The sequence below is a fragment of the Mastacembelus armatus genome, chromosome 16 (assembly GCF_900324485.2).
Source record: "Mastacembelus armatus chromosome 16, fMasArm1.2, whole genome shotgun sequence".
Classification (NCBI taxonomy): Eukaryota; Metazoa; Chordata; class Actinopteri; order Synbranchiformes; family Mastacembelidae; genus Mastacembelus; species Mastacembelus armatus.
The window spans coordinates 11446944-11462951 of record NC_046648.1 but is presented as its reverse complement, the minus strand read 5'-3'; the positions used below and the strand labels follow the sequence as shown (position 1 = coordinate 11462951).

Genomic DNA, 16008 nt, shown 5'->3' with positions numbered 1-16008 from the left:
CCACCTTTAATAGCTCTGTGAAACATTAAAAGTGGGGAATTTATTAGGGTGCTTTTTAACTAATGAATCAGGGTCTAGGCGTCCTGCACTTGCCAGTATAGTAAAAGCCTTCCTAATTTATTTGAGTAAATATGTTACTGAGTGTGTTGTGAGTGAGAGCAAATGCCAGTCTTTAGTAGTACTGATGGACCAAACATGTACAGAAACTTACGCTGCTGCTACTACTACATTACATTACCACATAATACTAACAGCAGAAAGGACACTGTAAATCAAATTTAAACAAAAGCCTTCACTACACAGGCAATAATTGCATTTCCTCTGAAGTACTAACTGATAAGAATCTCCTCAAGCTGCAACACATTCAGTGAAATGACACAGGAAAACAGTTAGTTGAGGGAAAGGATTAGGGAACACAGGTAGCGTTGCTCTTAGCTGCCACATGAGAGCCATAGTGGGTACGGGTGGGTCAGAGTCATATGTAATCAATGTATCTTCCATCCCAATTTGGACTGTATATTTTTCTGCAGTGTCACACCTAAAAAAACCTTTCTCACTGCATTGTCTACTCACTTAGACAGTTAAAGCGTCCATAGTGTAATTTCCTGAATAAATAAATGAGATTTCCTAATAACATACAGTTAAACACAAAGAGGTGAGATTAACTATGCTGTAATGGCTCACATGGTGAATTCAGCATACAGCATAATTTAAATTGTTCAATACAACAGCCTCATCTCATTCTGCAGCTGTGAGTTTTTCTTCTTGACACAGATGAGATATTCTTCTTCTTATTATTATTATTATAATTTCCTCTTATAATTTACTGTTGATTTTCCTCTTTGCTACCACCGTAAACATGGATACAGTATAATACACATTGACAGTAGTTCCACCAGTACAACTACAAAGTGATGGCATCACTGCTGCTTCAGGTTTTTGTTTTAGTAATATTGTTGTCATTTTCTGCTTTGTCATACTTTAGGTCAGTGGTAGCTACTCAGTTATCCTGCTGATACTTGACATGGTCCTCCTGAAGCTTTGGCGTAAAACATGAGACAGGAAGTGTAAAAGGCATGCAGTTAATGTTGCTAAATAAAAACTATTGTTTGAGAATTTATGATTTTGGTTTGCGTAGATTGCAGTGATTCATATCTTTAGTATTATTATTATTATTATTATTATTATTGTAAAGCTATTTATACATACTATATATGCCCCACTTTTTTGCCTCTGTTTCTTCTCCCTTCTCGAGATATTAGATTGGAAGGTCTGCTGTCTTGTACTTTTCTGGACTTGTGCTGTTGTTATTTCAGTATGTTCTACCCTCTCTACCCTTACTCACCATTCTTAGATTCTCCTGTGTGCATTCTCACCTCTTGTGCAGAAAGCAGCCAGTGTATAAGCACTGGCCTCCAAAGATGAGGCAGAACTGAACAGCCCTCCATCCATAATTAATCCACCTTGATTGCATTTCCTAATCCAGTTTTGATGTGGTTCCCCCCACAGTGCACATACATGTGGCTCTGTGTGTTTGCTTGGACTTGCTAAGTAGAAGCCATGATGCATTTTTTGGTTCTTTTTGCAATCCTGTCTGATGGAGTAGCAGTAGTTTCAAATGTCATGGCAATGCATCATCTTAAAAATCTATCTCTTGTCTGTCAACCATAGAAAAATGTCTGTGAGTGCTTGTGGGTGTGTGTATGTCTTGTGCTTTTTTTTGTCTGTAATTACATTAGACTTAATAAATATCAATAAAACTTTTATTAATAATAAAGCTTACCTAATATTATAACCCTAACCTTTTGGCCGCTAGACTTAATTAAGTGTTATTATTTTGATAACAGCTTATCCAGTCTCATTTTAGGCAGTTGCTTTTTGTCAGTTTTAGTATAATCAAAAGAACAACACTCACTGAATATGTTTATCTCATTAATTTTGGAGAAATCCAAAAAGACTTAAAATCTTTTTTTCAAGTATGCAACTTCTCATCAAATAGCCATTGAGACAAATTTGTTTTGCGTGTGAACAACTTCATACAAGTGTGGTCAGGTTGTAACTGCAATACGTTGTTTGATTTTCTTAATAGTAAGATTTCCCTGATTTGAACTTTAGACCTTAAAATAGTCAGAATGAAGTGTGACTTTCTGAGTTCTCAATTTACCTGCTCACTCAGGTATATGGAACCATCAACAATATCCATGAAAGAGTGATACTTTTAACACAATGTTTTGATTATTATTATTATTATTATTATTATTATTATCTTCAGGGTGATGGTCTTTGAGAACTTAACCATAAATAATAAATAAATAAAATTATTAAAATTAAAATTTAATTCATTTAGAAAGCCAAACACTAATTGGACCTGAACAAGTGTTTTTTTTAATATTATTCCTGAGTTGAGTGCCATTTTAATCATAAGTGCCTTGACTATAACTCTATAATAGTTGAGTTGGCTTTTATACAAAATGATACTCTTGCTTATTGCCTAGTGTGTATGCTGTCACATGCCGGTTTTTGTATTTTTTATGCTCTGGGTTTTTTTTGAGAAAGAGGTGGTACTTTATCCTTTGCACTACAGATTTTTTTCTTTCTTTCTCTCAGATACCAAAATTCACCATACAGTGTTTTGGTTTATTAAAATCTATGAAGAAAATCACATTGTAATAAAAAGAAAATCAAAAATCCATGGTCAGTATTAATGCTATTTTTTTTTTAAACGTAAGGAATTAGCTATATATTGTTGAATGAAACTCTGGGTGGTCTGTATAGTGCTTGTTCTCGGTTCTGGGGATCACACAGCTCTCTGTGTTTCTCCAGCAGGTGCTTATAGATGAAGTGATGGATTAGCCCACTCTCAGCTATCTTCATTCTACTCCCAACTCCTCCTCTCCCTCCTTTGTACCCACTCCCTCTCCTCATCCTGCTGCTGCTGTTCTGTAAGGAAATGAATGCGTCTCCTGTTTGCTGCATCTGCAACTCACTCTGTCAAACTCCATCATGCATCTGGTAATAGGGAGGGGTGGCAATGTGCATATGTGTGCTCAGTCTGCATGTGGATCCATAGGATTGGCTCTGGGATTTATTGTGTGTGTGTGTGTGTGTGTGTGTGTGTGTGTGTGTGTGTTTGTGGGGGTGTGTTTGGCCAGGTCATTTAGTACTCTGCATGCAGGCTTGGAGCAGGCTGATAAGCTGTTCACAGAAACTGGCAATTAAAAGTTGATCAGGCTGTCAATTCAAATGGAATGAAATGGAACCAGAAAGTAATTAAAAGGATGGCATGAAAATGACAACAATTATATCTCTTAGCTTCCCATTACGGTTGCACACAGGAATTTAATTAGTTTAGGAGCTCATATAGTGACTCAGACTGTAAACCTACAATGATACAAAACAGCAGCCATCACAAAAAAATTAAAAGAAACTGTCTGCTTCTTGTATGTATAAACAGACTGGCCATCTGAGTTTAACCATTAAACCTACATGGTTTAACAGGGAGGCAAGGGGATATGGACAACACTGGTGTTTAGTTATTGCTGTTGAATCATTACTGTGATCTGTGTGGTTCCAATTAGTGTGTTTTAAGTGGCTGCTGGACTGGTGGGATATTCCCAGTATACCAGTTTGTCCATATGGCCGTAGGCTGTGTATCTGCTGTGTTAATGAGCATGTCAGTTTCTGTCCCACTCAGCACTGTCCCAAGAGGGGGATAATACACACCTTCTCTTATACACACTATATACTGCTGAGAAAGACTGATTGCACTTTATAGAAAGCATACACAGCTAACCTGCTCTGTCAGTCTGTGTATTTCTTTGTTCAAAAGCATTCACTCAGTCTTTCTCCTCTTATATACAGCCAGAGATTGCTCATCCCCCGAGTACCTTCATAGTCTCGAAAATGTTGCCGATAGCATGGGAGAGTCAGGCTCAAGCCAGCTGGGTTTTAGAGATTGGTTCTGCCTCAGACTCAAACAGCTGCTCTCATTAGAAACTTTATTTAACCCTGCTGCTGAAAGGTTGGCCATAGATGTGTATAATTCTACATTAGCCAGCTGGACTATGAAGAGCTTTCGCTCCATGTTTTGAATGCTGGAGCTTTGCATTAAATTGGGCAATGCTTTCAACTGAATGTATCCAGGACAATTCAATTGCATTGATGAGGATTGATTGGGTATTGGGATTGATAATCAATTGGTTAATGTAGTATAACTAAGCATAAGCTTTAGATAACAACACAGTTGTTTCAGATGTCAGACTGTCCCTCTCCTAAATACTTTTGCATGCATCCTTCCATCCATACATCCGTCCATCTGTCCATCCATCCATCCATCCATCCCCTCCCTCACTCCATCCATCCATCCATCTGTGCTGCTTATCCCATAGCAGATCATGGTGGAGGATCATGGGTTTCAATCTTAGCTGACAGGGCGAGGACCGTATACATACAATAACAGTGTAACAAAGTAAGAGAAGTACTGTACAATATAATTTGATTCAATAGAGAGCACAAAGTCCTCATTTAGCAGAGACCTATTAGTCTCATATATCACAAGCTTTGTCATCAGTGTTATCTGAACAGATGTTTGTTCGAATATTTGGTGGTGTTTGCACATCAACATACAGTAACAGTCAGTTGCAAAATCGTAGTAGTGTTTTATATTACCTAAAATTACCTTCATTTTGGTCTGAAATAATGTATATGCAGATAAATTTTATATATTTTTTAATAAAAATGGATAATAATGAGCTATACTTACCTGAATCATGTTGGAGAGGCACCTGATGTCATTGAAAGCTGGACAGAGTTAGCACAGTTGTACTTTAAAGTTCTCTGGCTGGTGAAATTATTGATGAAGATGATTTTGGCAATGCAGGGTTTATCCTATAAGTTAACAGCTGCATAATGCCCATTGTAGTACAGTAACTACCTCCCCACAACACTGACATCACACCCTCGAGACAGGTTTTGGCAGGCACAGCTGGATCTCCAATTGGAGGATGTGTGTGCATACATTAACATAACAATGAAGCCAGAGAGGTTTTAAGGAGAGAATAAAAGAAACCACTGAAGATTTCCAAAGATCATTAAATGATGGCAACTTTCTATTTACAACATGTGTGCTTTATCTCAAGGTGAATACTGGAGCAGGCATGCATTTGCATGAATTAGCATGTTTAAGGGACCAGTGGCTTTTCGTCACAAGCAGATAGTCGATAAATCATAATGAGGGCCAGCCACTCAAGTGATTGTTGTGGCTCTCTGGTCACCACAGAGACATGAGAATGAGTGTGCAGAAGCCTCACAAAATAGGGTGAAGCTTAGTGGTCCATAATTCAAAAATGAATATTTATAAGTAGAAACTCAGTAGACTTGGCCAAGGGGGAAATAATTGGGTAGACTAGAGGAGACTGAAATCACCATCTCTGTTCACAGAGTAGAAGAATCCCTGCAGTCGTTATGAAATGAACGTGCTTCAGTAACATCTACTCTCTACATTTACTTGTTTACTTACTGCTATCTAACTGGAAGGAGCAGAGATAGTGATAGTAGTGCATGAGTTTGTGATTTTAAGGAATATTTGGTATTCCTCATAATTCAGAGCTTAACTGTATAAATACAGCACTGACATCATTAAGTACTAATACATCATTTAGATAAAAGAGCCATTAATGGCTAATTAGTTGGTATTAATCACAAATAAACGGAAAAAATAAAATCATTAGCATAAAAATAACATTTCATGGGACCTGTCCAAGTTATGATCTGCACATAAGCTGGTTGATTAATAGTAATTTGTTTTAAGTGTTCAGTTTTGAGATCAAAGCACCACTGGTGCAGGAACCCACTTGGATTGGATTATTATATCAATATCAATACCTTGTCTTTATGTTGTGGCTGATATTTAAAACATTTACTATTTAAAACATTAGCCACTACTCAAGTAATAAGCTTATCTCAGCCAATCTCATAGTGGTACTAAATCAACTATTTAAACTTCTTACAGTTTAACCCACAGGGGTCGACAAATGCGCCGGCGTGTTTTGCGGCATCTTCTCCTGATAACGGCGAAATGAACTTAAATTACTTGAATTACTGCACCTGGTATTGGTGCCATGTACAGTGGTGTGAAAAAGTGTTGGCCCCCCTTCTCGATTTTTTATTTTTTTGCATGTTTGTCACACTTTGTTTCACATCATCAAACAGATTTAAATATTAGTCAAAGATAACACAAGTAAACACATCATGCAGTTTTTATTATTAAGGGAAAACAAAATCCAAAACTACATGGCCCTGTGTGAAAAAGTGTTTGCCCCCAAAACCTAATAACTGGTTGGGCCACCCTTAGCAGCAAAAACTTCAATCAAGCGTTTGCGATAACTTTCAATGAGTCTGTTACAGTGCTGTGGAGGAATTTGAGAAAACAGTGTTTATGCATGGTTAGTGAAAAACTACAATTTTTTACTCACTGAAATAAGACCATAAAACACAAACAGGACATTGGTTCACAAGACTTTGGAGAACTGCATGTTGTAGGCTAAAGTGTTTACTTCACAGTGATGTGAAAGTCATCTTGTTCACTCATTCACAGAAAACAATGCACTGATTTAAATTTTCTAAGACACTTTTTGTCCAGAAAGGCCATATGCAAGAAGATGTGTCTCAGAATGAATAGTCATGTGATTTACCTGAGAAGACAAAAGATGCACTCAACGACCAGACAAAGACGCGCAAAATGAGCCTTTCAGTCAATGTAGCTGAGAGGGGATTAGTGCAGCACAATACAACACAATGAGGAGCCAAACGATCCTCATTTGAGTTAAAATCAGTGTTTTTACTCTGAGGACAAACTAAATTATTTGTCTCTGTGTGGAATACAAGAAGCGCTTCTTCACCTGCCTAACGTGCCATCATCCAAACGCGCAGAAAAAGTAGTAAATTCTTTGATGAAGTTTGACGTTTTATGTCATTTCTCGGGGCGTGCACATATTTACCTTTACCTATAAGACCTGAGATTATTTTCATGTGAACAGTGAACAGAGTACAAGGCGGAAGATGCCGCAAAACACGCCGTTTTTTCCTGTCTCACCTCATTACAGGTGAGACAGGAAAAAACGGACTTCTCCTTACGTTCATACGGATTAAATAAAAAGTGATGATTTTTTTTCGACTTGAATTGTTTCATTTAAAAGAAAAGATTTCAAGCTTTCTAGCCATATAATTCTTATTTTTATGAGCCAAGTATTCGCTGAGATTCTGGTTGTTTTATTTATGTGTCTGTGAAGAGAAATGACAGAGACAGAAAAGACAGACAGCGCATCCTGTCGCCTTTCTTTATTTAATAAAAGTACAGTGTTTTGTAATTATTATGATGGTATACAACTAAAACTCTAGAGCCTTTACAGATTTGAATGATATATTGCTTTTATCTGTACGATCAGAGTTGACAGAGTAATTTAAGTTTGTTTCGGCATTATCAGTAGAAGATGTGTCAAAACACGCCGGCGCGTTCGTCGACCCCAGAGGTTAAGTGATTTCTTGATTGCGAGGTGTGGCAGTAAATCAGGCCTGGGTGTGGCTAGAGGAATTGAACTCAGGTGTGACACAGTTAAGTTATGTTTTAACAGGGGTGACCCCAACTCTGCAGGTTGAGCGGACTTGGAAACATTATACACTGATTGGATTAGAGTCTTGCTGGTTCCTACTTCCACATTTCAGCTCAGTGATTTTTCAGGCTGATTCATGGCCCCAGTTCGTCCATGCACCTTGTTGACACATGGCTGCTGCAGCGCTCCTCCTTCACCTCTACCTGGATCTCACCTTGGATCTGTTGCCTTCTCTCTCTTTGTTGTCGTGAGGTCTTTGTATGGCTCCCAAGCTCCACTTGTCTGACTGCCATAAGGCCTACCAAGACGCACTGTCTTAGCACGGTTCCACCTGTTCAATTGCCTCTTAAGCCCGCAACTTCCATCCAGTTTTCATGGTGATACTTGCAGAAGAGACTCTGGTGTCTGGTGAGTCTCTGGAGAGTAGCACCTCCCTGGCTCTGGTGACCTTAACCCTCAGGGGTCGACAACAACAAAATGCTGTGCTTTTGTAAAATAAAGATAGCAAACAGGGTGCGCTCTCTCTTCTCTCTCTGTCACCAGTCTTCAAAAACACGTAAATAAAACAACCTGAATTTCAGTGAATACTTGCGTCAAAGACGTGAGAAATTTATACATAGAAAGCTTGAAATATCTTCATTGAAATGAAACAATTCAAGTCTAAAACAAATAATTTTTTTTTTATGTTATCCATATGAGCAATGAGAGCATATGAGTAAGGAGCGGTACGGTTTCCCCTCTCACCTCATTATAGCTAATGTGATCCTGCCTCGCACTGAGCACACTGTTCATATGCGAATAATCTGAGGTGAGCCAGGTAATTATGTACACGCCCCTGAGAAATGGCATAAAATGTCAAGCTTATAGAATTCACTTACTTTTTCTGCACGTTTGGATGATGGCATGCTACGCGGGGTAAAGAAGCATTTTGGATGGTTCTGGACAACGACGAAGAGTTTACTTTCTCGTCAGAGGAATAATGCAACTCAGAGGAGGAACGTTTGCAACTGCATTGCATCTCTCAGCCACATTCCTGACTGAAAGGCTCATTATTCAACTCATTATGTGGGTCTTTGTCTTCTTAGGAAAATCACATGATTATTCATGCTTAGACACGCCTCCTTGCATATGTCTTTTCTAAACAAAAAGTGTCTTAGAAAATTTAAATCAGTGTATTGTTTTCTGTGAATGCATGAACAAAATGATTTTCACATCATTTTGAAGCAAACACACTAGTCTACAAGATGCATTTCTCAAAAAGTCGTGTGAACCAATGTTCTGTAAGTGTTTTATGGCCTTATGTCAGTGACTTAAAAAAATTAGTTTTTCACTAACCGTGCATAAACATTGTTTTCTCAAAAACACAATCATGTATAAACATGTTGCTCAAAAAAAAAAAAAACAGAAAAAAGCACAATTGTCAGGGTATGTCAAATCTTGTCCAGGGCCCTAAAACACCTTAAACCCCAGAGAGTTAGGTAGGTAGTTTTTCCACCTTAAAATAATGTTTCTAAAATTATTTAAATGGTAGAACGACACTTAACCGGATGAATTCTACCGCCATTGCAGCCTGAGCGGCCTCGCATTGGCTGCAACAGCACTATGTAACCTTTGTGTTCGGGTAGGATCACTCAGCCCCCCCCATCTGCTGCCAGCGAAAGACTGCAAGCTGCTTTTTTACGGCATACGTCACATTTTACTCGTAGCCCGGGTGGACAAGCTAACTATCAGATGAAATGATCTAACACGGAATTCTCAAAACCAACGCCATGGCTGAGTCAGCGAAGAAACAAAAGTGGGGTTTGTCAGATGAAGCAAAGAAACGAAAGAGAAAAACGGATATGAGCCCGAATAAATATCGGACGAGCTTGCCCTCTGGATTCGCTGCCCACATGGGAAGCATTATACAGCGATAGTAATTACGACACTGGTAACGGGCAATTACGCTTCTCAACCAGATGGGGGAAACTGTGAGCAAAAGTTACATAGTGTTCCTCTAAACTCCTCTGTTAGGGAAGTGAAGCTGGAGCTTGTTGGAGTGCTCTTGAAGGGCAGTACTGCTATGGCTCTTTGGCAGGCCAAGCCACTTGTGAAGGAACTGGCTGATGTTTTGTAGGATCCCATGTTGATAGATCCATGCCTTGAACAACCCTGGGAATGCTGACTTAGCCTCTGCTGACAACCAGGTTATCAGTTCTCTGTGATTTAAGTGGACTGATTAGGGCTTCGTCCACATAAAAGCAGTACTTATCCTCCACCTTCCATTTCCTAAGTACTAGGGACCTGGTTTTGGCAGGCTTTAGGGTCATTCTCACCCATGTGCAGAGCCTCTCCTGCCCAAGAAGGAGCCAAAGGCATCCTGTCACAGATGTAGATGCAGCGAATTTAAATATATATATGTATTGAACATGAAGGTTTATTTTGTCTGGTTTATGATATATTTTTATACGAGTAATACAGGATATCAGTCTACAATCTGAGGGAGAGGTTCTCCCGATTTTGTGACGTTAGCTGAATTAAGGAATAAAACATAACAGTCAAATAGTAGGTTGTTTGCAGTTGTTTGTGGTATGGATCTGTAAACGTTGGTGAGGTCAAGCCACAGGACTGACAGATATCATCTGTCAGTCCTGTATGTTCTATACATCCGGGCTCACCTGAAACCCCACCCTTATGCACTGCCATAGCAATGTAGGAATTCTGTAAGCCTGTTGACAAGGAACTTGAAAAAGGCCTTGCGTTCCACACTAAACAGGGAGATGGTGTCGAACTGCTGTGTGATGTCTCTTGCATTCTCCTCCTTTGGTGTACAGAACCTTCCACAAGGCCCTGGCTATCGGGCTCTGCACCTTTCTGCTGCTGCCATGGTGGCCTCCTGCTCTTGCTGTGTAAAATATTCTGTAACAAATTCATATATATGCTTACACGCTTACACACATTACGCACAGTCACACTTTTTCATTCACACACACACACTCACACATGTACTTATGCACACATTCACACATTGACATACGCATGTCCTATGGTACTTGTCATCTCTGTGTATTATTGCTGACACTGTAAATTGCATTAACATTATAGTTATTGTTATTGCTATTATTATTAAAAATGTTTCATTGCATTATCACTGATAGTAGCAATGCAGTGTTATCTGTTCACATTGTATTGCTGACATAGTATAAGCATTGCTATTGTTTTTTCTGTATATGCATCACTGCAGTTGTTTTTTTATGGCATTGCATCAATGTCAAAATTAGGGGGCGCAAAAGGGTGAAAAATATAGACCTGCACTTTGCAAGCACCAATGTGAGGCTTGCATGCACAGAAAGAAGAGCTGTGTTTTTGTGCAGTCTAGTTTTGACGTTGATGTAACACCATATTTCTGTCTGTCTTTTTCTCTCTTCTCTATCTACTCTTCCTCTATCCCTATCCCTTCTGCCCTTCCACCCCCTAACGTCTCCTGTAGCTGGCATCATAAAAATAAACAAAATCTTTTCAGCAAGATGAGTTGGTTCAACACCTCTTGGAAAAGCAACTCTGTTGGCTCAACAAGGCATCCAGATCCTCAATACTGTATGCCAAGCAGCTGGACATAACAGGTTTAAAAAAAAAAATGCTGACTATGAAGCATTAGGTCTGGAGGAGTGTCACTGTTCTGCCCTGTCCCGTGACTTCCGCTGCTGTTGACTTCGTTGAGAAATGCAAGGGCCACCTGAAATAATTCAGTTATTGATTACCAGCACAGAAATTCAGTGGTTCCATTTTATAGGTCATATACCCTCTCAGTGCACTATTTTGTTGATTTTCACATGCACTGGGGCAGCAAAGTTACTATTCCAATTCTGCATCTGATTTCAAAGCAATGGATTCAGTAGTTTTTAGTCATAATTTCTGAGCTGTTTTATTTAGTATTATGTCAGATAATATTTGGACAGAGCTGGAAAGCTTTGAATAGCTGTAATCAACTTTGTATCCATTTTCATTTGCCAGGTGGAGCTGTTTCATGGATATCAGATGTCCATCAGCAGCTCATAAGCAAATGTAGCCAACTTTGTTTTGACCATACACACGACTGTCAAGTCTCAGTGTTCTGTGTGTAGGTTGCCGTTGGTTTTGTTACTGGCAGTGGATATTGCTGGTAATCAGCAATCTTTATGCAGCACAAAACAGCCAAACTATCTTATGTTACATCAGTGGCTGTGCCCAGATGTCCATCAGAAGCCCACTGGCTCCAAACAGTACCTAGCTGAAACCACAGCTGCCCTTCACTTCTACCAGCTTAAGTGAACTTCAGTGAAGTTGTTCTTTGATGCATTAATAACCTCTTCCTTCCTTCTGGGCTGCGGGGCCAACTTCCGAACAGCACCTTGCATATCCTGGCCTGACATGCCCTCTTTAATTATTTCTTTCTATGAGTGTTGAAGTGAAACGAGGGGAAGAGTAAAGTGATGACATAGTTCTAATGAATTCCTGAATAAATAATATTGCTGTCTAAGCTAAAGACATCCTGAACCAACCTTAGTGGGTGAAAGGTGGAATCCAGAGAAAGCATTCAGTAGGTAAAATGGTGGAGACGAGAAAAAGATGGATTAAAACGTTTCCACCACAACCTGTTTACATCATCAGCTTCTGAATCTTGCTTTCACTTGGTTTTAGTTACAGGTCAGTTGTGCTTATTTCTCAGGGCTTATTCCATTTTGGTCAGTCAGGATTAAACACTATCAAACGATCATATGCTCATCCTGCATGACTGCACATCCTTGGATCCACCGATTTATGTTTATTTTGAGTAAACAGAAATCAATAAATAGAAGTTGCAGTACAACCTAATGGAAATTGATTTTTCAAAAGCACCTTTATGTTGCACTGACCACTTCTTTTTGCTGTGAACAAAGCATCTATGTCACTCTGTACCTCACTGTTACAAGACTGCATACACCAGGAAAAAAAGAAAAGAGGTATTGGGAGGTACAACAATATCCTCATGCTGAAGGATGGTCTAATTGAACATCACAGGGTACCCAAAGATTAGAAATGATAAATGTCACAGCCACATTCTCTCATAAAAGTTGATGCAAACACATATTGCATTAAAAGTTTGTTTAGACAAAGTTTGAGAAGTATAAAAACATTTGTTTCTGTAAGTCAGTTATTTGTGTTATTTATGAACTTGAATTATTATTTTTTTAAATGGTTTCATACAATTCCCAAAATTTTGTTACAGTTGAATGACATTGTACTTACACTTCCCCTATGTGTGCATGTACACAAAGTACATTCATTTCCTGTATCTATACCTATATCTACAACTGTAGTATGCTCAAGAATGTATACGATAAAATAAATATGGCAGAAATCAAAAATACAAAAATCTGTGGAAAGATTTGTATGATAAAATCAGTGCTTACCACTAACACCACAATCACTTCCACTGCTTATGATTTTCAATATTTAATTGCTTAGTGACTGATCATGCGGTATAATCAGTAGCTTGTTTGCATTTTAGAATCAGGTTTATATTTGCCAAGTAAAAGCACATCAGAGGAATATTGTCTTTTAAACACAGACTTTTATTACATATAACTATCTTGTTATTCAAAATGTGAACGTTTATAAGGATGGCCCTTATGCTCCAAGCTAACATTTCTTCATTCTCAAACTATAAAATGAACACAATATAATAATAGTCTTATATGGTTGTGTGGTTACATGTCTTTTTGGAGTGTACACAGAAGGAATGGTTCATCTATGCAGCAGCTGGATGGTTTCAGTTGCCCGTATGTGTACAGTGTCTCAGTGTGTTTGTGCCAGCATGCATGCATACATGTGGCACCAACTGTCCTTCACAGTGGCCATTTCTCCACATGTCAGAGGCAGTATGAGATTGAGGGCCATCACCCACACTATGTTGCCATAGTGAAGGCAAACATAGGGCAGTCTGAGTGACAGCTGATCCTACCACACACATTTACTGTTTCTTCATTCTTCTTATTGCTCCAATTCAGGGCAGCCACCTCATACACAGACGCTCACACATTGTATCTGATCATCATGTCAGCACTCTTGGTAGATTGTTCAGTGTGTTCCTTTTTGTCACAGAAAATGAAGTCACCAGTGGGGGCAACTGCACTAAACCTTTGACATTGGCCCAAAACTAGTTGCCAAGAGCAACTTGGCATCCAGTACTGTTGAGCTGTGTCACTGACTATGCCAGTAAATGACACTTGATTGCTGTGTGATTTTTGTTGTTCAACCCCAAAATCTTGGCATTAGCCAACATCAGCAGAATTACAGCATTTGATTGGAGTCTACCTTCGGAAAACTGAACTGATTGGACTGGGTTTATAAAATCACAAACTTGTGTATGTAAGGTTGCATAATTCAAACTGCATGTCAGAATAAAAGCCATGACGTCCAAAGAACTGAATTGACAGTTTTGAGTATTATGGTAAATTTTAATTTTGACATGTAATAACCCTTATTTATCCTTTCTTTCCCTTATTTTGTTTTTTCAGATTGGGCAGCTTGTGTTCAAAGGAATGAAGTGTCTGAACAGGATCCAGTCCATGGTGTTTGAGACAGCCTACAACACCAATGAAAACCTTCTGATCTGTGCTCCAACTGGTGCTGGCAAGACCAACATTGCCATGCTGACTGTTCTGCATGAGATCCGCCAGCACCTTCAGCCAGGTGGCATCATCAAAAAGGATGAATTTAAGGTCTGATGCGGACACACAAACTAGAGAATCAGAATATGGGGTTCCTTTTGCTGCAATGTGGGATATAATGCTGTTCAGTTATACATTGCATTGGTTGAAGTAAGCATTTTACCTGGACTGACTGTAATTTCTGTCTTTACTTGAGAGCTATCTCAAAGTTTTAAGTCATGGACAGCTGAATTAATTCTCAGGGGTCAACGACCGGCGCGCTTTGTGGCATCTTCTCCTGATAACGCCAAAACAAACTTACATTACTCTTGTCAGTTTTGATCGTACAGATAAAAGCAATATATCATTAAAATCTGTAAAGGGTCTAGTTTTAGCTGTATGCACTCAGTTTGTTTCGGCGTTATCAGGAGAAAATGAAAACGCACCGCCACGTTCGTCGACCCCTGAGGGTTAAATGAAACGGTTCAAGTTGAAAACAAATCATCACTTTTTATTTAATCTGTATGAACGTAAGGAGCGGTACGTTTTTTCCTTTCTCACCTCATTACAGCTAATTTGATTCCGTCTCGCACCGAGTGCACCGCTCACATGTAAATAATCTGAGGTGAACCAGGTAATAATGTGCACGCCCCCGAGAAATGACATAAAACGTCAAACTTCATCATAGAATTTACTCACTTTTTCTGTGCGTTTGGATGATGGCACGCTATGTGGGTGAAGAAGCGCTTTGTATGTTCCAGACAGTGACAAAGAGTTTACTTTGTCCTCTGAGTAAAAACACGACTCAGATGACGAACGTTTGGATTCGCATTGCATTGTATTGTATTGTATTGCACTAATCCCCTCTCAGCCACATTGACTGACATTGACTCATTATGCAGATCTTTGAGTGGGTCTTTTGTCTTCTTAGGTAAATCACGTGACTATTCATGATCAAACACTTTTGGCAACAAGATGCAGTTCTTAAGTCTAGTGAACCAATGTTCTGTTTGTGTTTTATAGTCTTATTTTAGTGACTTAAAATTTGTAGTTTTTCACTAACCATGCATAAACACTGTTTTCTCAAAAACACAATCATGTATAAACTCGCTGCTCACATATTATTGTACCCCAGTTTGTTATCAGACTTTAGCCATTAATATGTTTAAAAACAACTGAAAAAAGCACAAATGTCAGGGCATGTCAAAACTTGTCCAGGGCCCCAAAACACCCTCAGACCACAGAGAGTTAACTTGATTGTGGTTTGTCCTTATGATGGACAAACCATTAACAGTGAATGCATCCTGTACAACCAGCAATAAATAAATGAGGCAGCAGACCCAAGATCGCTGGAGGTTATTGATATTACAGTTCTGACAAATCAGGAATCCTTACCAATCAATCTCCCTAGTATTCACATTTTCACTGACAGTATCTGAGTCATCACTGAATTTAAAAAGAGCTTTATTTAACCTGGAGGAAATGAAGAGAGGCTGATTAAATATATAAATAAACAACACTCTTTGACACAATATCGCACAATGCCAGCCATTGACAATGACCACTTTTCATATATCACCATTAAACTTTACCCATGCAAGTGACTGGCATTATATTTTTCAATTAATTGTGATTTGTTCAGGTTGCCAAGGAACAAATGATCCTGCCTCTGTTTGCTCATTTATCACTACAGTGTCCTTCTAGTGCCTATGTCCTGTACACTCCTCCACCCTCCAGCTCCTATCCCC

General features: G+C 38.9%; 1 protein-coding gene across 2 annotated transcripts in view; it reads left to right on the top strand.

The window, feature by feature from the left end:
* ascc3 (activating signal cointegrator 1 complex subunit 3) overlaps window positions 1-16008 on the top strand; it is a 163810-nt gene that overhangs the window by 47894 nt on the left and 99908 nt on the right. For both annotated transcript variants that reach the window (XM_026293742.1, XM_026293743.1), the window contains one exon: window positions 14129-14332. In XM_026293742.1, coding sequence (XP_026149527.1) covers window positions 14129-14332 — 204 coding nt within the window. The remainder of the gene's footprint in view (window positions 1-14128; window positions 14333-16008) is intronic.